The sequence below is a fragment of the Ursus arctos genome, unplaced genomic scaffold (genome assembly GCF_023065955.2).
Source record: "Ursus arctos isolate Adak ecotype North America unplaced genomic scaffold, UrsArc2.0 scaffold_3, whole genome shotgun sequence".
NCBI classification, from domain to species: Eukaryota; Metazoa; Chordata; class Mammalia; order Carnivora; family Ursidae; genus Ursus; species Ursus arctos.
Genome location: NW_026622985.1, coordinates 69,569,453 through 69,592,937, shown reverse-complemented (window position 1 = coordinate 69,592,937; position 23,485 = coordinate 69,569,453). Strand labels below are relative to the sequence as shown.

The 23,485-nt window shown below is 36.1% G+C and overlaps 1 protein-coding gene across 3 annotated transcripts in view; it reads left to right on the top strand.

The window, feature by feature from the left end:
• TFEC (transcription factor EC) overlaps positions 1–23,485 on the top strand; it is a 623,128-nt gene that overhangs the window by 571,746 nt on the left and 27,897 nt on the right. For all 3 annotated transcript variants that reach the window (XM_057304253.1, XM_044387783.3, XM_026509789.4), the window contains 2 exons: positions 6,646–6,897; positions 15,960–16,046. In XM_057304253.1, the coding sequence (XP_057160236.1) occupies positions 6,646–6,897; positions 15,960–16,046 (339 nt within the window). The remainder of the gene's footprint in view (positions 1–6,645; positions 6,898–15,959; positions 16,047–23,485) is intronic.

Here is a 23,485-nt window from a genome sequence, read left to right as displayed (position 1 = left end):
AATTCAAGTTTAGTACAAAATTAACAAAATTAAATAAGGACTGTCATGTTGTAGTGTATGGGATTGCCTGTCTTGCTTTTCGATAGGGATATGTGAGTGTATACATACATGCAAGTGTGTGTGTGTGTGTGTGTGTGTGTGTTTGGTGACAGTGTACGAGTTTTTCTTTACTATCATGAGGTACTATATTTCCTATAAATCTATTTCTTGCTGAATATATTTCTGTTTCTATTCTTTCAAATAGTCTGAACATGCTTATTAAGTAGGTGCTCATGTTTGCTTGATTGATTAGTTTGGCTAGTCAAATTAATGGTGATAAAGTCTTGTTATTGAGATAATTGCTTGTGTGATGTTTGCCATCACTTTTTAGTTTTGAGTTTCAAAAGGCCAGTACCCAGAAGGTGTTTTATCTCCTCCCAGGTCCTGTGCCCTCAGTTTAGATAAGTGGTCTCCAGGTGGATAGTGACATGTGGGTCATAGACCTGCTTTCTAGAGAGGAATGACTTTCCCTTGGGACTAGCTTTAACAAAGAGCAAACTCTCATTAAATGTTAAACTCTCAGTAAATGTTGAAAGAATTAGCTGAGGGCTTTTATCATCATCTTATGGTTTCTCTATAAAAAGATAACATTTTAAAAGAAGCTTATATATATGTGGGAATCATGTTTATAAGTTTTTATATGATGTACAACAGTATTAAGGAGATATGATATAAGCAGACAATCTTATAGATAGAGAATCACAGGGTTTGTTGGAGTCCTTCAAAGATTTTTTTGGTGCAACTACCTACTTGCTTCTAAAATTTCTTTGTACATTATACTCTCTCTGTTGTTATCCACTGGATGGGATATGAAACCCATACAAGAACTAGGTCAAAAGACTACAGTATAGAACACTGAAAAGTAAATTGGAGGAATGAACTCATGTATCTAGGAGCATAATTTGAAAGCCACTGTGTGAAAATAAGAATGACTCCACGTGGGGGCATAAAGAGTCCTTCTAGCCAGCACTGCATGGCTGGCCCACATTACTCCACAGTCTTCTACCTACTGGGAGATTTTATACCCAAATGTAAATAGGGTCACTTAATAACATTTTGTTGATCTTAATTAATTTCTAACAAAACTTTGCTGATGTGTAAAATTGAACCCCCCTCAAGCTTGATCTAAATTCTGAGACTTCAAAAAATTTTATCAGACATCAGTTACCTTAAATCATTTCCTGTTGTTTCACCTGCTATTGTCAGAGAATGATAGCTGACTCTTTTCTATGACATTTGGCTGTTTCTCCTGGACCTCCATCAATTCTCTCAATTGTCAGGATTCCTGCATCTTTTCTAGTCTGAAAACAAATAGAAAAAAGAAAAAAACACACACACAGGTACGTACATTTTGCATTTGTGATATGATTCCCCAATCATTATGTTTCCTGTAACCAGGAAAATGCATTTTTTTGCTTCCTGACCAACTCCTTCCCTTTAGCTTATTGTATTTGCAGGAGTTTGTGTGATTTTAATATTTTAAAAATAGTTCACCCATTAAACACATTGTCCTAGTTCTCTTATTAGTGGATCTAAACATTTTTAGAGCTTATTAATACGTTATTTCTAATTTCTTAAAAGACCACATCTTTTTATTAGAACATGGGAATCTAAACTACACTTGAAACATTAAAAATAGAGTTTTTAGGCTAAGTTTCTCATTTTTTTAAAACTCCAAATAATGGAACTTTTTTTTTAACACCATAATTTCTATCTAAAGTTTAATTTGAGACAATAGTGTTGGAGTGATGATTGTACCAGGTCAGCCTCTGGGTTAGTCTATCTGAAGATGGAGTCTGCAGTGTAAATTGCTCTGGAGGCTGTGAGTGCCATCTCAGAGTCCAGTCAGATTTGTACAAGGTAATGTACTTGGGCTTTTCACTGGAGCTGATTCATATTATGCTTTGGGCCTTTAATCAGAAATAAACATAGTGGATGTTATGGTGCATTGCCTAGATGATCCCCTTCACAACTGAGCCACTCTTCCCTTTGCCTTCCCCCCTGCTCTCCTCACCCTACTGTGGTTGAGGTTCTGAAATCACCCCCTCCCCCACCTCCAACAAACCTCCTGTAGTCATGTCTCAGAGTTTATTTCCCGGGTAACCCAACTTAAGATAATTTTTTTTTTTAAATATGGGCATATGAAGAATTTCATCGCATATTTTACAAAAATTGCTATTGGGGTTTTGTTCAATATTTTGTTCAAGTCCTCCATGAAAAAAATCCAGCTTACAAATTCTCAGATATTATTTGTAAAAAATATTTGTCTTTCCTCAGAACTGGTATGATCTAATTACTTAATAAGAAATATATATTAGGTTGACCTATATGGAACCAACACTTTATAGATCAAAAATACTCAAATGTCTGCAATATCACAAGGTTTCACCATATATATATATATATATATATATATATATATATATATATATATATATATAATTTTCCCTTTTCCTCGGCTGCTAGGATGCTCATTGGTAAGTTTTTGTACTCAATTGAAATATTAATCTTCAGCCTACACTTCCTGGTGTAAATATCTCTTACCACATTTATACTTCATATTTATTTATTTATAACGTTATGAAAATAGAGAGATGATAACTACATTCTTTTAAGTGAAATAAAACAGATTTCTGCATATAGATATTAGACTTAACATGACCATTGTTACATTAGGTTTGCAATAGCAGTTTATCAGAGTGATAATGTTCAAGCATAGTAGTGAGTTCTGGGGATACGATTTACTTATTTGTTTTCATAAGCAAAATGTCCTTACATTTGGATGGTCTCAATCTCTTTGACAGTCCAGTGAACCAAATCACAGTCTATAGCTGCTCCAGCTTCCTAGGTGAAGACTTTGACATTCTGGTTATGGTTTACCAACACTTCTAATAGATTCCCAAAGCTCTCTGTGGTCACCATAGTAATTCAAACACCATACTTCAGTGACGCATTCATTCATTCATTGAACACATGTGGACACATTTTTAGTCACCTGCTGGGTGCCATTCTCTGAGTTATGTATAGGATGTATGGCAGGAAAGCAGTCAGCAAGAGAAACACAGTCCTTGCCCTTAGGGATCTCGTATTTTTCTTCCCTGTCCAAACTCTGACTAGAGCGCAACTCTATGAAGGCAGGCACTGTGCTGATTTCCCTTCTACCTTTGGTGTACCACTCAGTGCACATATGCTTGGCACTCAAAAAATATTTCTTGAATAAGTGGATAAATGAACAATGGCAACCTATCATTTCATTTATTTTATCTCATAAAATACTGGGACCTTCAGTAAGAGAAATAGTTTCATGGCTGTGTCTTCAGATGCCAGCCAATTTAGAAGTATTTTAAAATAGGCTGCACAAGGGGTGTGTGGGTGGCTCAGTCGGTTGACACCTGCCTTCGGGTCAGGTCATGATCCCAGAGTCCTGAGATCGAGCCCCATGGGCGCCCTGCTCAGGGGGAGCCTGCTTCTCCCTCTGCCACTCCCCCTACTTGTACTCTCTCTCTGTCAAATAAATAAAATCTTTTAAAAATGGCTGCACATGGTTTAGCTGCTGCTTCACACTTGGTTGTCTCATTGTTCTGATAATCAGTTCATGATTGGAGACTATGGAGGTTTTCTGGGGAGTAGTTTTTTCACATTCCATTGAATCTTTCCTACTCCGCTAAGCTTTTAGTCCCTTATGCCTACTCTACAGATGTTCTATAGATGGGGGTCCCAGACGGTCCTCACTTTTGCCTGCTAACCCATTGTAATTCTCTGTAAAAAACAAAAACAAACAAACAAACAAAAACCTCAATAATTTAGGCAGAATTAGAATTGATCCCATTTTATATTTTACTCCAACTCTGTATAGAGTGGTCTACAGAGGAGATGGTCATCTTGTTTTGAGAAAGGAGAAGTATTCATGTGAGTTCTTTTTCACAACTAACATTTATGACGGTCTCCCAACTTTTTTTTTTAACAACTATCATTTTATTTGGCTGAAGATGTAGAGGCTTTTTTTAAAAAAAATATTTATTTATTTGACAGAGAGAGAGTGCACAAGCAGGGGGAACAGCAGAGGGAGGGGGAGAAGCAGGCTCCCCGCTGAGCAGAGAGTCCATGGGGCTCCATCCCAGGACCCTGGGATCATGACCTGAGCCAAAGGCAGATGCTTAATCTTAATAGACTGAGCCACCCAGGCGCCCCTGCCTCCCAACTTCTTGTCTTCTTTCTTGTTTTCTTTGATCTTTTGCACTTGAGATTTCCTTCCCTTTGCCCCTCTGCAAGGCCATTTCCTTCCAACACCTGATTTATAATCACTATCTCTTATGATTCATTTTAAAAATCCACTGCTTTTTGTGGCATTTTTAATTCATTGTATACACCACTGAGCTTTTCCTCTGCACTCCAGTCATTTCAATTATTAACTCAAGAGCCAATATTGCATAGTGTTTAGGAGACCAGTCTCTGCATTCCAGCTGTATCCCTTACTAGCACAGTGATAAGACGTGTGTTATTAAGCCTCTCTGTCTCTGTGGCTTCATCTATATGGTGCAATGGGGATACTAATGATACTTCCTTCCTAAGGTTGCAACAAAGATTAAAGGAAATAATGAATGTAAATATCTTAAAACAGTTCCTGGTACTTGTTGCATATTATTATTATCATTATTGTTTTTACTGTAGTTGATATTAATACTGCCCAACTAGATCATAAGCCTGTAGAGCCCTGAGATTTATGACTTCTCTTGATGTAACACCGAATGCAATAAGTACTCTAATGAAAGCTCTTAGAGTCAATGGATGAAAAGTAAAAAATGAATTAGTTAATGAATGTTGTAAATTCTGATTCAACATACTTTTCTTAGAACAAGAGGCATTTTTCGTTTGTAGGAATACCATGCTCTTTAGTCTTCAATTACACTGTGTGATTTGTAAATCTGAAGATGCTATTTATAATGTATATTTCGTAAATGTATACAGATTAAGAAGGATTAACTAAAACTGTAAGATAATCTAAATAGCTACCCTAGAAAAATTATCACTGGCATTTTAATGAAATGTTATTTTACAACTTTAAAGCTCATAGCAATATAATTAGTAATATGTGTAATCTTTATTACCAATCTTAATCTTTTTTATATGACTGAAAAATTATTTTATGGTAGTACAATTAAAATAATGCTAAAAATGTCAGCATAACAGAATTAAACTAAAGTAACTACTACAATATTGTACCCCAAACCAGCTAATTTAAATGCAAAATACTTTGTAAAGGCTATTTATCTGGGTTAATGCATGTTAAGGGATTTAAGGAGTAGTTTGTGTGGCTGAAATAAAAGGAAAAATAAGCACTGTATAGCAATCTTTACTATTGTTTAACATGAGGGAAATATTAAATAGGTTTATATATAGGCCACTTGAGGAAAATGTGTTAGAAGCCACATCACAGCATAGTAAATATAAAGAGGACTGGCAAGCAATACTACTGTCAGTCTTTTAAAGGAAAAGCTTGACATGCTTCAAATTGCACTTATGCACTTAATATTATATGGTTAACTGTGATAACTAACCAGAATTTTAAGGCTATGTTTTGAAAAGGGATTTCAAAATACTGGACAGTTGTTTAGTTGGCACATGACACCGGTTAGATTTTTCTCTGAATGCTTCCTTCAATTCATAATAATCTACACAATTATTATTGAGAATATGGTAAGGCTTAAAAGTAAGATTATGTATTTATGTAATCTCTAGACCTAACCTGGGACTCAAACTCACAACCCTAAGATCAAGATCAAGCCAGGTGTCCCTAAAAATAAGATTTTTAAAAATAAAAATAGGGTGTGCCTGGGTGGCTCAGTTGGTTAAACATCTGACTCTTGATTTTGTCTCAGGTCATGAACTCAGGGTCATGGGGTGGAGCCTGGAGTGGACTCCATGCTCTGCAGGGAGTCTGCTTGAGATTTTCTCCCTCCCCCTCTCATTCTGCCCCTCTCCCCCACTGGCGCACTTGTGCACAGGCACACACGCTCTGTCTCTCTCTAATAAATAATCTTTTTTAAGAATAAGTCTAGAAGAGAAATTTTTTTAATTATGGAAAAAAATTACTTAGATTTTCACCACCCATAAAATATCATACTTAAAATTTAGTATATATATTTCTAGTTTCTGCTCATCATGGATAATTTTTAAAGATATTTAATTAATAGTAGTTGTGATTATGTCCCATGGAATATTTATATGTAATATAAAAAATCCAAGAAATACATATTATACGAAAATTACTTTATTTTCCTTACATTATTTTAGGCTTCCTTTTCTAGAACCTCAAAAAGTATTGCCTCTTATATATTTATTCCAAATTTTGGTTCAGTTACATGTTATTTTGAGATCTCATCTTAAAAACTTGGTTAGCATTGAAAATGTTTTAGTAAGTTTAAATTACTTCTAAAACACTATCACCCATTAGTATCATACATAAATTATGATAGAAGCATAAACCATAAATTTGAGAGAAGTAGATGTTGTAGTGTGTTTATTGTCATAATTCAGTTGTTGAAAATGGAACTCTGATTCACCAGATAGTACTACAATTGTATTTGTTTGGTTTTTATTCTGTAGGTCTCACCACATCTGGAAAGCCCTGCGAAGTCCCAGCTACAAAAAGTCCAGAGACAGCAAGTAAAACCCTTCATGACCCTTGACTACCAGATTGTCAACCAGACTCTTAAACGGTCACACCCTCCAACGCCAAGCAGTGCGCTTCTGGTACAGCATGGACACCTATCTCCCGAGAGTGATGCTAGCCTGACTGGAAATCCACTCACCAAGTTACTAACTCTTGGGAAAGAAGATGACAATGTGGAATGGCATGTATGTCTAATAGCTACTTATGAAAATATATAATCAGCTTTTGAAAAAAAAAGTAAAGAGATTAAAATCTACATTTTTATAGTAAACATTCCAAATTGAAATGCATTTAACAAAAGGGATGTCTTAATGTATTCATTTATAATAGTTCTTTTTGCACATATTGATTATTATGCATAACAAAATATAACAATTCATTTCTCAATACCTCATTCCAGTTATGTATCAGTGTGAGTCAAAATGGGCTCTAACAGTAATTTATGTTAGGAAGATTTAGCTTTGTAAAGATTTTCTGGTATCTTTAGTTAAAATATTTATCGATAGTTATATTTTCTTAAATACCTATTAAAATGAAACAGGAAGAAGTTGTTTAAATAGCAGTCAATATGTGCTCTAACATAACACTGAAAATGTTATTGCACTTAATGTTTTATGGAATTACATTTGGATTTCTTACTATTAATTATTATTCATTCATTTCTATTTTCAACAAATACTTGTCAACCACTAACTAAATAACAGGAATTTAGAGGTGCCAGGGATACAAAATGAGTAAGAATGTGTACCTTCATGGAGTTTATATTTATCATGACTTGCTTGTGAATGAACCTTTGAAAACTACTGAAGAATGAATTGAACTGGTAAACCACCAGACCTGGGAAAAATACTTCCTTTAATATCTCAGTGTAGAAAAACAACATACATAGCTGAGCTTTCTATTCGTTTCCTCTTCTTCTTCTTCTTTTTGTTTCCATTTGATTTGTTAGATGGAGCCAGGGTCCTATGATCTCCCACTTTTAATCTCCCAATCTACATTCCTGTTGAATATTACTGATTTCAGGTCGCTGCTTTTTAGCTATGAAGTCTGAAGCTTCCAGTCACCAAAGAGTAATGCTCAGTATCCCATTATGTGAATTCCAAGTGGTAGAGGAAGATTTCGTTTTTTTTGCAAATTTTACGTTCCTCTGGAAAAGGGAAAATAATAAGTATCTGGTAGACGGTTTAATAAAATATGAAACAATCACAAAACAAGACTCATTGTAATCCAAAACTGAGTGTAAATCTCTACATGGATATTTACTGATACTTCTCAATAGTGACTATATAAAGAATTTTTTAAAAAATGAATGTAGAACTAGTTTCTCTATTCACTCTATGAAGAGCATACGAATATATGTAGGATGAAAATCATCTGTATAGTAAATATTAGAACTCAACCAATACCATTTATCTTACAACCACTTTCTTCCAAAGTTCATTTCATTGTGTGGAAGATTGATTTCTAAAAGAAAAAACAAATCCCAAAGGATATGCATATGCCAGTTAGTTCCAGGCAAAACCCAGAAAATGATCTTATTATGTAGCTTATGAAATATGTTTTCTAAAAAATAAGAAAGGATAAGTAACATATATCAGTGTTCTCAGTTTTTCTTAGTAAATGTTTTTATTCCCTAGGCACACAGCTTACCTTTTCTTTTATACTAATTTTTTACATTATAAAGGAAATTTATGTGATTTTAGTGGTCTTTAAGGTGGTGCCCATCAAAGGGAGTTGCTGAGAAGGGTTGAAAACCCCAAAAGGTGCAGAGCTCTAGGGATTATGTACACATTGGCTACAGAATTTTTTTTCTATTTTTTAAACTATTGTACCTTTGACTATGTATATAAAATTTCTTCTATCATTATGTCTATTTAATCATAATTTTATTCAGTGTGTTGTAGTTTTAATCAGTGTGTGTTCTCTTTGAAGTCCACTTATCGTGTGCACATTTTCACATACTGCCACCCTTCAGTCTTGTTATCTTTCACAGCTAAGATGTATCCTATGTCGTTGCAATTTCCTAATATTCTTTGATTCATGCTAGGAGTCCATGTCACAAAGCAGCAAATGTGCAACCTTCAGAGTCAGACCATATGGCGTTAGAACCACCACTTACTAGCTGTGTGGTCTCAGTCCTTAACCTCTCTTCCCAGCATTCCTATGACTGGAGAAGTTTTTATGCTTGCATTTTTAAAGTCCTTAACACAAAGGCAGAGTGGGGGCTCAGAAGATGGTGGCTGTTGCCATTCTTTGGTATTTCTTTCTTCTAAGCTTGTCTTCCTGTGACATCAGAGAACATTTCATTAATTCAAAGAAGACCTCAGATATCTTAGCTACTACAGAATAAGTCCGTGAAAGCAACCTTAGATTCGGGATTTGGGGGTTGGTATTTAGAGTAACCTGGTGATTAATGGTCTCTGAGACAGTGAAATATAAAATCAAAAGAAACATTTTAAAGCCTGGGCCTTTCCAGGATAAAATTTGTACTCATGGCTCACAGGACCCTTCCATACTTAACCGTTGCCTTCTGACACAGACTTATCATTCAGCTGCCCTATGGCACTCCGTGCTTCACCATGTGGGTTCACTAGTAGTTCTCACGGTGGCCACGTTCTCTATTCTTATGTCCTTTCTTTCCTATCTATTCATTCAGTCTCTACCATTTGTCGAGATAATTCTAACTCACTCTTCAAAATTCATCTCAGGCTTCTTCTCTAAGGTGCTTTTACTAGTGGTTCCCTGTGCAGATGAATGCTTATTCTCTGACTTTTCATAGTAACACCTGTATCATGTAGATAAAAATTGCATTTATCGCAGCATTTTCACAGCACATGCTATGTTTTAATTATTCATTGTCTTGTGTTCTTATCTGCTGTATTTCCTAGGAGCTATAAGTTGAAGGGAAGAGAACAGAAGTTAGCAAATAATTATAATATTATGTAAAAAGGACAATGGGATAGATAGGAGCATGAAAGTGCTCTTCTTCTTCAGAAATGTCAATAGTAGAACTTAGAGAAAGTGGCTAGTGGGGCATTTACACAGATGAGGTAGCATGAGTGGAGAATAAAGATGGGGAACAGCAGAAAATGAAGTGAACAGAAAAAGAGAGGCAGGTGGTAGCAAAAGGTGACACCAAAGATCTAGGTAATAGACAAATCACAGAAAGGCTGGCACTCCATGTTAAGCAATTTCAAATCCTGGAAAGGTTTATATGTGGGGGCTGGAGTGACATAATCAGATTTGACTGTAATAGTGTCTGCTGTGGAGGAGAGGAAGTCTGGAGGGAGAGGGCCAGTTGGGAGGTTATTTCTATAATGCAGTGAAAGATGAAGAGACCCTCTATTAGAACATGCTAGAGTTGAGGTATCTGGGAGACCACCATGTGGAGATGCCCGTGACAGCTAGAGATCCAAGTTTGCCTTGAGGAGAGTAATCTAGACTGGAAGAAGAGATTTGAGAGTTGTCAGCATGAGGGGACGGGGGGATACTTAAAAGTTCACATGAGAAAAAGAGCTCCTGGAGATCATGAATATAGTAAGGAGAGCCATGAACAAAGGATGGGATTGAGCCATCAGCAATATTTAGGGGGTGGTCAGAGAGGAGGGACTATAAAGGTAAAATAAAAAGATAGCCAGTGTGGTGTCATTGAAGCCAAAGAGTTAGTTTAAAGAAAGAGGGAATGAACTATACGCTTAAGTGTAGCAGCCAAGTCTAGTAAAATAAGGGCTGATAGGGATGCCTGGGTGGCTCAGTAGGTTGCATCTGCCTTCGGCTCAGTTCATGATCCCAGTGTCCTGGGATTGAGTCCCGTGTCAGGGGTCCCTGCTCAGTGGGGAGTCTGCCTCTCCTTCTCCCTGCTGCTCCCCCTGCTTGCACGTGAGCTCTCTCTCCGACAAATAAGTAAAATCTTAAAAAAATAAAACGATTTGCTTTTTAAAAAGGTGGGGATGGGGCGCCTGGGTGGCGCAGTCGTTAAGCGTCTGCCTTCGGTTCAGGGCGTGATCCCAACGTTCTGGGATCGAGCCCCACATCAGGCTCCTCCGCTATGAGCCTGCTTCTTCCTCTCCCACTCCCCCTGCTTGTGTTCCCTCTCTCGCTGGCTGTCTCTGTCAAATAAATAAATAGAATCTTTTAAAAAAATAAAATAAAAATAAAAAAGGCAGGGATGATAAATATCAACTGAATTTGGCTGATAAGCAGTCAAGGAAAATAACAACAAAAGGGATTTCAGTAGGATAGTTGGCAGAAACCACTCTTCCACCTTGAATTCAGAGTTGACGACAGGTAGAGAAGTTGAAACCTGAGGTATTTGGGATGACCAGGCCGCATGCTAATAAGGCAAAGACAGAGTCATAAACTGAAAATTGTTTAGTTGATTTGCAACAGGGTCTAGATTGGACCTAAAAGGAAGATTGTGTTTTGATGAGATCATGGAATTTAAGATTTTAGAGATGGAGTGGTTTAGAGGATGACAAGACTCAAGGCCTGGCCTAAAGAACAGATGAAGAGAAGGCTAAATTCAGATTTATGATTTTGAGAGAGGCGAGTTAAAATATTCAATTACAATTGTTGATTTACGTTTCTGTAGAATTCTGACAAGTTGTTGCTGTAGATATTTTTAAGTGCATATCAATTTATGATCATTTGGTATTATTTTTCCTTTAAAATTTTATCTTGAATCTTTATGGCCTAATATTAACATTGCTGCTGTAATTTCCATTTGGTCAGATTTGTGGTACATCTTTTCAATTTATTTTCAGCTTTCTCTCTTTTTTTTAATTGACTATTACAATACCTCTTAAAAATCCAATTTAAGAGAGAGTTTCTTGAGCAGTGTATTAGCTCATGCACATTCTTGTTATTACTGTTAGGATTTATTACTTTTTTAATGTTTTAAAATTACTGTACTTTGTTTCATTATTTGTCATTTTTTTCTATCCTCCATTGAACAGGTTGTTATCTTTTTTCTTTTTTTGTTACTCTAACTCTTTAAGATGCAACAGTTATATCTTTTTCTATATCTATATCATTATTCAGCAAGATCTATGTCATACCCTTAAGTAAAAATCTTCCTGAGTATGGTCTTATCTTTTTGTTCTCACCTATCTTCCTGTGTTGGGATTTATAGTATCTCTCTTCCTCTCTCTCTCTCTCTCTCCCCTCTCTATTTATATTCTTGTTTAGGCCACAAAAATTTTACTTTTATGTACTCATTTTTCTTTTTCTTTTTTTAAAGATTTATTTATTTATTTTAAAGAGAGAGAAAGAGAGAGGGAGAGAGCATGCACGCAGGGTGGGGGGCAGAGGGAGAGGGAGAAAGAGAGAAGCAGACTCCCCGCTGAGCAGGGAGCCCCACATGGGGCTTGATCTCAAGACCCTGAGATCATGACCTGAGCTGAAATTAAGAGGTGGACCCTTAACCAAATGAGCCACCCAGGTGCCCCTATTAACTTATTTTTCTTATATTTTGTGTAGATTTCATAGTTTTATTTTTCATCTAACTGCAGTACCTCCTGGAAAAGTGTTTTTCAAAGGACTTTTTGCCTTAAAACCTCTGAGTTTTTATGCCTTAGAACAATTTTATTTCACCCACAACTTAAAGAATGTTTTATTGATTATAAATATCTAGGTTCAAAGTTTTGCCTTTACTACTTCAATTATTATCCCAGTGTCTTCTTGCACCCAGTGTTGTTGAAAAGTTTATTGTTGGTCTTTTGTGGATCTTTATCTTTAAACTTTTCAAATCTTTTAAGTGTTCTTCCTTTACCCTCGAGCCTCATACTTTACATACCTATTATCTCCATTTTGATTTTAGTCAAAATAATTTGCTCTTTCTTATATTTCATTATCTTCGTTTATCATTTTGAAGATACTTATTCTGCTGATTTGTAATTCTTCTTTTGTCTAACATGTTATTTCTGTTTCATCTGATATAAAATGTTGTGGTTATTATCTTTTTAAAAATAACAACTGGATTCTTAATGAGTAGTTTTGAAGATTCCTGGAAGTTGTGAAGCAAGATTTTGTATGGATTTTATATCTTAATATCAATTTAGGGTAATGGAGGAACTGATGTCTTCAATAAATTAGGGGCAAAGACAGTCATGTAGGTGGATGACAAAAATGAGGGATAGAGGTGTTAGAGAAGCAAAAAAGAGCCTCCAAGGATGTTGAGCTTTCACACGTAGGAAAGAAAGGTTTCTTACTGAAATAGGAGAAACCTAAGCATATTTGTTGACAACAGGGAAAAATCAAAGTTGCAGTAGGGTCATTAATGGTGCAAGTTTCCAGGAAGAAAGGGGATAAATGATATATATATAATTTTTGCTGAAACTATTAGAAGTACCCCCAAAGAAAAGCATTTATCATAAATTGTGTTTAACATCCTTCTTTCCTCAGGCCTTCTTTACATCTGTTCAGTACAAATTTGTTGTCCGTGGAAGGATAAATGTGAATGAGAGAAATATCATGAAATTAAATTTTCAGTTTAATAACAATCAAAAATATGTTTTAAAACTTTCATAGACTGTACTAAACCAAAGAAAACAAAATATGCATACTTATTATCCTAGATTCTTTAAGGATCTTTCAATGCACTTGGAATAACATCTAATGTCCAGACCATATGTGAAATCTAAAAAACAAAACAAATGAACAAACAAACAGAAAAGCAGAACCAGACCTATAAATACAGAGAACAAACTGATGGTTGCCAGAGGGAATAAGGGTGGAGAATGGGCAAAACAGATGAAGGGGAGTGTGAAGTACAGGCTTTCAGTTATGGAAATAATGAGTCATGGAAATACAAGGCACTGCATAGGGAATGCAGTCAATGGTGTTGTCATAGTGTTGTATAGTGACAGATGGTAACTACACTTGTGTTGAACATAGCATAACATATAGACTCATCAAATCACTACGTTGTACACCTGAAACTATATAACATTGTGTGTCAACTACACTCAGATTTAAAAATTAATTAATTAATTTAAAAAATCCAGACTATTGTCAAGAGCTGCACTCTTGAAGATGGTACTCACTAGCCACATGTGGCTGTTTAAAATTTAATTTTAAATTCATTGAAATTCAATAAAATCTTTAAAAATTCAATGAGATCAAAAATTTAATTCCTGATCCCAGGAATTTAAATAAAAACTTGAACAGAAAAGATCTAATTCTTCAGTTAAACTCACTACACTTCAAGTGCTCAGTAGTCGTTAAGTGTTTGGTTGCTACTGTATTGGACAGTGCAGATATAGGACATTCCTATGCTTCCAGAAATTTTTGTTGGACACCACTGGCCAAGAGGGTTTTACAACCTAGAGGGCATAATTTTCAACTTCATCTCAAACCTGTCTCTTGCTCCATTTCCATTGACCAACATTCTTTCTCCAACATTCATGTTCCTACCTTAGGGTCTTTGTAATTTTTGCTTCCTTTCCAAGGACTCTTCTTCGCCATGTTATTCATGTCTTTGTTCAAATATCAGTAAGTCCTTCTCTGACAATTTTCTAAAACAACGCTTATTCCCATTAAGCTCTCTCCCTCCCTGCTTTAATTTCTTTAGACCACTGTTTGTTATTAAGCTGTTTATTGTCTGTTTCCTCATTAGCATTAGAGCCCCAAGAGGGCAGAGACTTTGTGCTGTTTGTTTTTATAGCTCCAGTACTTACAACAAGGTCTTGCAATAAATATTGCTCAACAAATATTTGTTAAATTAATATTAAAAGGTGTTCCAATTTTTTGGCATATCAACTTTAGGAGTATCTTAATAGAAATCTGAATATTTGATTCTCTAAAGTTCTCAGAAATTTTGGTTAGAAGATAAAATTAACAGAATCATAAAATATTTTCATATGTTTCTCTGAGTTTACTCCTAGTTGTTTCTGCATATGTTATAGGAAATTCAGTACTACAGCTGTATAAATTCAGCATTCTCATTATCTTTGAGTTTACACCATATTTTAAAATTTCACCAAAGAGAATATAATGGGAGAGAGGAGAGCTAGACCAGAGAGAAAAAGAGGGGGCAAGCACAGTATTTTAAAAATATAAGCCTTTATTTTATTTATTTATTCATTTATTTTTGGTTTGATGAGAAACTTTTTTTTGTTGTTTCAAGTTTTTATTTAAATTCTAGTTAGTTAACATATAGTATAATATTGGTTTCAGGAATAGAATTTACTGATTCATCACTTACATATAACACCAAGTGCTCATCACAAGTGCCTTCCTTAATCCCCATGCCCCATTTAGCCCATCCTCTCACCCACCTCCCTCCAGCAACCCTCAGTTTGTTCTCTATAGTTATGAGTCTCTTATGGTTTACCTCCTTTTTTTTTTTTTTTTTTTTTTTTTACATACAAGCTTTTAAAATTTTCTCCAGCTGAAGTACAGGAGGGAAGGAAGGCTATTTTAGAAAGGAATTGAGAAAGGGAGTAAAAAACTGACTTAAGTTAGGACTTCAGGGCCAGATTTCCAGAATTTCAATCCTGCCTTTGTCACTCACCAGTTTTGTAATCTGGAATGAGCTATTGAGCAATTTTTTCCCTCTCAGTTTCCTCATCTGTACAATGGAGGTAATGATAGTATCCCTTCATAGAGTTATTGTGAAGATTAAATGAGCTGATGTATGCAAAGCACAGAGAAAGTGCCTGGCATGTCCCCCCAACTCCCCGCACTATATGTTTGCTATTGTTACTATTTAAGGTGTCAGTGATTATTGTTGCTGTTGATATTGCTATTATTATTATTAGCCATTAGGGAAAGTTGGATAATATGTTTCCATGTAGTTTATATCCATGTGGACCAATTTGCTGGTTTGACCACTGCTATTTGAATATCCAACTGTAAGATGCAATCAAAACATTTCAAAAGGAAAGTAAAGTTTGTAGGAAGTCATCTCTCTACATGTTAAGTACATGGGCTCTGGCTTGAGGCACTTCATGATAACCACTCTATTTATATAGATACTGATTTCCAACGGACTAGCCCAGGGTGATTTGCCCAGCCATCACCTGCCAGCTGGTGGAAGCAAATGCATGGAAAAGCAACACAGATCAAAGAGTGGCAGGATTTCTTCATTTTAAGTTCTAAAGTATTCTGGGTTTTGATATACATATAATCTTAATTTAAATATTCTTTAAAACTTTTAAAGATTGCTAAATTTTTTCTCTCTGAATTCAGGCTGAAGCACAACCCTTATCATTATGCACAGTATTCTAAATGTATTATATTTTGCTAGATGGAAGACGTAATTGACGATATGATCGGTATGGAGTCAAGTTTTAAAGAGGAAGGAACAGACTCTCCTCTGCTAATGCAAAGAACAGTAAGTGTTTCCAGACCCGAGGAGGTCAATGAGATTGAAATAAATAATGGCATCTGATGATAAAAAAAAGAAATTTAATTTGATTAGTAAATGGTGTCTTCTCCTACATTTTGAAACAGGCACAAGATAACAAATGAATATTAGGAAATATTATTGATGCAGAAAAAGATTATGTAATGTTACTGAGGAAGATGATAGGGCTTATGATAGTCCATCTATCTATCATCTATCTATCTATCTATCTATCTACCTATCTATCTATCTATCTATCTATCTATATATCTATCTATCATCTATCTATCTATCATCTATCTATCATCTATCCATCTAATCCCTATAAACAGCCATCTAATTAAATATCTGCTATAGCATTTTCTATGAGTGATTTAATCTTCAGATTTTTGAAACACACCATATAATCAAAACATCCTCATGAGCTAATGGCTAAGTTTTGACTATTTTATCACAACTACAACTATCAGATTCAGAGGCTCTACATCTCGTAGAGACAAGAAAAAGATTATAACAACATAAAATATGACTTGACTTTCGAACCAATAACCAGAGATCAAAGATGAACTTAAGAAATGCAAAACAGGCCTCACCCTACTTTAAGGCATGCAGACAGACATCTATGTTGCAATCAGCACAAATTCCTGAAACGAAATGCAACGAAAGGATGGTATCTTTGAACCTCCTGTTTAATTGCGGTTACCTTCTCATTGTTCATTTATTAATCACTAAAAATGTTATTTGTAAAGCAGGTGCAAGGTCTTTTCACCTACTTTGAAGGGTTATTGTTGGGTGGCTTGTTTATGATTTTAGACCTTTTAGAAAAATAAGAAAAAATATGAAAGATTGTGATTGAGTTGTTATTTTAAACATTTCATTTAAAGAAAATGAATTCTGACTATATTGTGTAGGTAATGTGGATATTTTTCATCAGTAAATCAATGATCTGGTATATGTTAATGATGAACATTTAAATTTAAGACCTTAAGAAAAAATTGAAGAAAGTACCCCTTTATTTCTTTTCTGTTTCTTTTTTCCCAGACAGAATATTTAGAGAGAAGTATCTTTTTCCTCCTTTTCTCTGGTATGCAGGACCTCCTAGAACAGGTCACTAATACTGGCATTATCTGACAAAGGTCAAGTGAGGTTTAAAACCTAGTCTTTTTGCAGGCTTTATTTTTATTTTATTTTATTTTTTAGGGTGGACTGACAATTCTTTCTACCTCCTCTCTTTTCAAATTTCAAGCAGCATAGTTACATGAAGTCTAATTAATATATTATTAATGATAATTTCTCCCTGTCTAATTTCACAGCATGAAGTTACTATTTTCTTAACTAATATTCAACTTCTGGGTTAGAGGAAATGATATTAATTTCCAGTAATATTTTCTTTGTATGTGGTGCTCATTAAAATTGTATACCGAAACATTCTTTTTGTCAAATCATCTTACTTGTTTTGTAGAGGCTGCATAGAATGGCTTACTCAGTGCAAATTGGTGGCAATACTATCTGGAATTTGTTTTTGTTAGCTAGATCTGTGAAGACTTTGAACTACTTTTAAAAAGAAAAAGATAGATACTACTGGCCTACCTGCACTTATGCAAAGAAATATCTGTGTTGACCAATCAGCAATCATTGATAAATCTACATCTACACATAAAACCAAAGAGTTCAATTAACCAAATATGTTTATTCAGTATGTATTATGTACAAGGCATAATACATGTACCATAGGAAACTAAAGTTAAGACACAATTCACAAGTCAAGAGGTCACATGATAGTGGGGCAGTAAGTGAGGTGCACCTGAGGGGCAGGGAGGGAGAGTGTGGATCTCGGTGTTAAACCCAGGTTCTAAACTAGATGTTGTGCAAGTCACTTAACCTCCCTGCTTTCTTCTGCATTACAAGAATAATTTAAAATTTTTAGCTCCAAGGCTGTTTTTATATGAAATCTTAGTATACTACCTATGTACATTTGAAATACCAGTCAGAGAGTTGCTCTGCGGTTCAAGTGAAGGAGAAACCATATTACATTGAGATTTTTTGGAAGTGCTTTGGGAAAAGATGATGTTTGAAATATAGTTATGAGGGATAGTTAAGATTTTAAGAGGTAGCCATGAACACAGAAAAGTAGCAAGTTAAGAGAACAACGTAAGAAAAGGCAAGAGGTGAGAAAAAAAGAGAATGTTTAAGAATGGCTGGTAGAACAGAGATAGGAAACTCTGAAGGATTTTTATAGTTTATGTGGATAAAAATAAAGACCTGTTGGATTCAGAGTAATGCTTTGAGTGAGCATATTAGCGAGTGAAGCTTTTGGTGCAGATGGTAGAATCTGGCTCATCTAGGGCTTAAGTATGAAAGAAATTTTTTGGTTCATGTCATGTGTAAATTCCTAAGTACTATCGCATGTGGGCAGCCCTCCGTAACTTTGCCTTTGTTTTCTTCTGTGCTGGCTTTATTCCCAGCTTTTGAGCAAACACTATCATAGCCTATTCCTAGCTATGCACATAGTTCCTTCTTCCAAGCCCAGTTTTTTTGTTTTGTTTTGTTTTGTTTTTTCTAGACATCTACTTCTTCACAAGGAAGAGAAGTTTCTGATTAATTTAAGCCAATCTTGGTGGTCTCACTTCCCCTGGCAGAGAAAGTTTTAAGAATGGGCTTGTGTTGCAATTTTGACATGTTGAGCAGCTCCCTGGGAATTTTCTTAAGTCTTTAAAGTAGACCCAAGAAAGAGAAGGGTTCTGCCTCTCTGTGATGTTGTAGGTCAATGTGACTGATGTAGTCATTTTATTGCCCAGAAGCTAAATAAACTAAGGAAAACCAAAAGAAACAAAGGGAGAAGAAAAGCCGAAAGAAATGCTGCTCATATGCCCCTGGAGAATTCTTTACCTGTGGATTTCACATTATGTAAGATTTTTTCCCCCTTTATTTTATAAGCTAAGTGTGTCAGGATTTTCTGAGTGTTATAGCTAAATTCATCCTAATGGATCCATTCAGTCAGGCTTGGCAACCTAAGGAAAGGAGAGCATCCTGTCCCCCTTAGTTCCCTGGGATGATTCTTTTTGGAGAAATGTCTGTCGTATGTCTATCCCTAAGTCAATTTCTCTGGGTCTTGGGCCCACCCTAGAGCTGTGGACTGAGCAACCACACACAACAAATTACCTAGACTAAGAGTGAGAATGAGAACAGGAGTTGTTACAAAAATAAAATGAGTTCTAATGAGGCTAAACCAACAGATGTCCATTATGGTAAACTTCAAAAGTGAGATATTTATCAATTAACAGTAATCATTATTAATTTCGCACCTATTATTTGAAACTTTTCTACATATTTTACATATAATTTCTCTAGTTCTCCTAGAAATCTGTTGAATCTCAGGGGCCGTCTATTGAGTGTGCTGTTAGTCACTTTAGCTGTCTCTTGCTGTGGCATAAGCAGAAAACCTTGGATCTCACTTAGCTAAGATTTATCTCAGGACTACTGCATATAGGCTTAACTAAAAGTCCTGTTATAACTTCTGATGATGAGAAACTTGGAAGCTGCTGAGGGGAATCTTGGACTGCTTGTGTTGGTCCTTCACATTTATCCAGGTTGAATGAAGTAGTTCAAAGTCTTCACAGATCAATTTAGCCCAGGTATTTCTGACCCAGAAATGAATGTTGAGTGATCAGTGAGTAGAGTCAGAATAATTAAGAAGTTACCTCTCGATTTCTATTAGCTACCTGTCAGCTACTTCTTACCGCAACAACTATGTAAACTAGATTGCAAAGAGCCAAAGGGCAAGAAACATTCAGCCAAATCAGTCATGCTTTTGACAAAACCCTAACCTGTCAGTTTTTCAGTCTCTTTAGTGTCAATGTATTTTTCTCTTCCCCATTTAGCCATCCCTTCACATGATAGCCTAGATCTTGTTATTCCCATAACATTTTTATTTCACACTTTTTGACCGTGACATTCTATTTGTTCAGTGCCTCTACTGTAGTGTTCTTATTTCGCCAATTGTTCAAGCTCCAAATCAATGGACTCTATCACTAATTTCAATAGCTATGACTTTGCATTCACAACATTTTGAAAATTTCCTTAACCTGTCTAGAGTCCTTGGTCAAGCACTCCAACCAATCCTCTTGCAAACATTCCGAACATCTCCCCATTTTTCTTCATTTTACTTCCCTGGCAAAACCCCTTCCCTGATTACACTTCTCTCATCTTACTCCACATTTCAACCTGAGCAGCTTAATGGGTAAAATTTCACCACATTGCTCATAGTACTCACCTCAAATACATCACCGAAATTTCGCAGGGCCTTTCATCACCTACTCTACTGGTATACACAGCTATGCCCTGGTAAAAATTCTCATTAATTGAGATCAGTTTTTAATACCTTCTCTTCTCTCCTCAAAACTCCACAATTCATAGCCCATTCTTCATTTTGCAGCCAATTTCTCTTCTACAATGTATTTCAAAGAGCAAATGTATGCAACGCTATTGGAATTCATTCATTAGCTTAGCATCACCAATTCTACTAAACCACCTGCATCTGTTTTCATTTCTTCTGCCATCTCTTCTATTAGAATAATTGCTCCAGCTCATAATCTAAACCAGCCCACCACTTGTGCCCTGGATCTCACTCCTTCTTACCTTCTTCTTTTTTTTTTTTTTAAGATTTTATTTATTTATTTGACAGAGAGAGACAGGCAGCGAGCGAGGGAACAAAAGCAGGGGGAGTGGGAGAGGAAGAAGCAGGCTCATAGCAGACGCCCCACCCAGACGCCCCACACTCCTTCTTACCTTCTTAAGGACTTTCCTTCTCTAAATAGTGAGTCCTTCTTCTACATAATCAGTCTATTCCAATCTATGGGATTATACATATCAGCATTACACTGGTCTTTAACAACACTCCCTAAAAAAACCAAACCCTCAAAACTCCCTTTGAACACATTTTCTCTCCAGCTGCCACACTATTTCATGACTTAGTTACACACAGAAGAACTTCTTGCTTCCATCTTCACCCTGCCACCCTTTACTCCCCTCCTGTTTTCTAGTCTCCAACAGAACCATTGTCTTCACAATTCTAAAGGAGCTCTTAAAACCAACCAAAGTAGAAGCCAGTAGTAAGTTCATTCTCACCTCACTTGGCTTCTCAGTGGTATTTGCCATGGTTGAACAGTTTTCCTTCTTGAAGTATGATCTGGGATTCTCTGGCACCACATTTTCTGGTTTTCTACCCACCTTGTTGGTTCTTTCTCTTTTAACAGATGTTTAAATGCTCACCTGCTCCAAGGCTCAGACTTCAGCCCTCTTTTCTCATGTATTTATGTGTTTATGTATTTGTCATTTATTTATACATGTATCTCATGTGTTTATGTATTTATTACCTACAGGTAATCTCCATCCTTCTCCAGCCTAGATCTCTCCCCTATATGTTAGGCTCCTATATCCTACTGCTTGACATCTTTTGTGCTTCTAACAGACATCTCAAACTTAATATGACCAACAGAAAGCTTTTGTTCCCCCCCCACCCAAATCTACTTATGGTTCATCTAGAACCCCTCATCCAAAAGAGTCATCTTTCTTCCCTCTCACCCCCACACCTCCACATCTACCAGTATGTTCTAACGAGCATCCAAGATTTCCCGAATCTCACAGCTTCTTATCAGCTCCTCTACTAAAACACTTTTCCAGTCTGCTATCATCTCTCACTTGAACTTCAGAAACAGAATCCAGCCTAACTTCCCTGCTACTTCTTGCCTCCTTACAGCTGTTCACACAGTAGCCAGAATGATCTGCACAAAGCAAAAATCAGATCCTGTTTCTCCTTGCCTAAAATTCTGTTAACTTCCTAAAATCCTCGGAATATAATCCAGACATTTTACCATTGTCAGCATTTCCCTTTAACTTTAGGCTCTGTCCTCAGTAGCCTTCTTCCTGCTCCTTGAACAGGACATGCATATTATCATCTTAGGACCATTGAACTTCCTTTTTAGTCCCAGATCTTCACATGGCTGCCCCTTTATGTTTCCAATCTTTAGTCAAAATCACCTTGTCAGAGAGGCCTTCCACAATCAGCCTAGCTAAAAGACCCCATCTCATCACTCCCTAAATCACTATCTTATTTTGATGACCTCTGATACTTATGATTAGAATTATTATTTTATTTACCTATTGTGTGCCCCCACCCCTAGAATGTAAACTGCTTGAAGATAACAGTTTTGTCTGTCTTGTTCACGGCTGTGTCCCTGTAAGGTAAAGCTGTGACCTGTTCATTATTTTATCCTCAGCACCTAGCACAATGCCTAGCACATCATAGGTGTTCAGCAAATGCATGTTAAAGAAACACTTCAAAATCCACATGTAGTATTGAAAAAATTATTCCCACTATACATTAGTATTTAATAATTTTTTAATGGAAAAAGACAGTAGCAACAAGAATAACAACCATAATCATAGCTACTGTGCCTCCGGTTCTTGCTATGTGACAAGGATTGTACAGAATGCTTTTTGTGAAAAATTGCATTGATTATCACACCGAACCTATGGGAGAGAGACTAGTATTACCTGTTATCACTTCATAAATGAGGAAAGAGGCTTAGAGAAGTTCAGTAATTTGTTCCAGTTCCTGCACTTAGTGAATGGCAGGGGAGGGTTTGAATCTAGTCCTGTAGGATACCAGATGCAACAGCAATCTTACCCACCTCCTGTGCCAGCAGCCTCAGAAGGAAGCTGTTTCCTAGAACTGTAGAATCCTAAGATTTGAAGGGACCTCAGACTGATCAGATTCTCTGCCACACTCTTGCGGGTTGATTGCTTCGCCTGTGAGTTTAGCTGTCTCCCTATAAATTCCACCTGTTGGTCTTGGTTTCACCCCTTCCTTTCCGAGACGTGGTGGTCCATAGTAACTCATTTCTTTTATCATATATAGCTATTTTTCCAATCAGGTGTCTGTAAATGCTGGTGGCATTTGGCAATCTCAGTAAACTGTAATAGTTCAAGACCATTCCAGAGATGAGGACTGAGTAAATATTAACAACCCCTTGCGCTTGGTTGGAACTTGAGAGGACTGCATAACATCAACAAGCAAGCTTTTGTCAATCACAATCTAGACCAGATTAGTCTTAAAGTCCAAGGAAGAGCCAAAGTTCACCTTCACGCAGAGTTTTCTGCCCAGTCCTCTCAGCTATTGTTTGCCAGTTTTTAAAGAAAGAAAATGATGAAGTAGAAAGAGAAAAACGTTTCTCTCGGGGAGGTTAAAGACACTGCAGAGTTAAAACTGGTGAGCAAGTGCATTTTGGAATTCCTTCAATGTTTGGAGATGAAACCACCTTAAATACTGAACGTAAACTTTATAAACTAATACTCAATAAAACAAGGTATGTAGAAATTGAGCTTTGAAATGTATAATATATAATCTGCTGTACTGACAAGCTTGT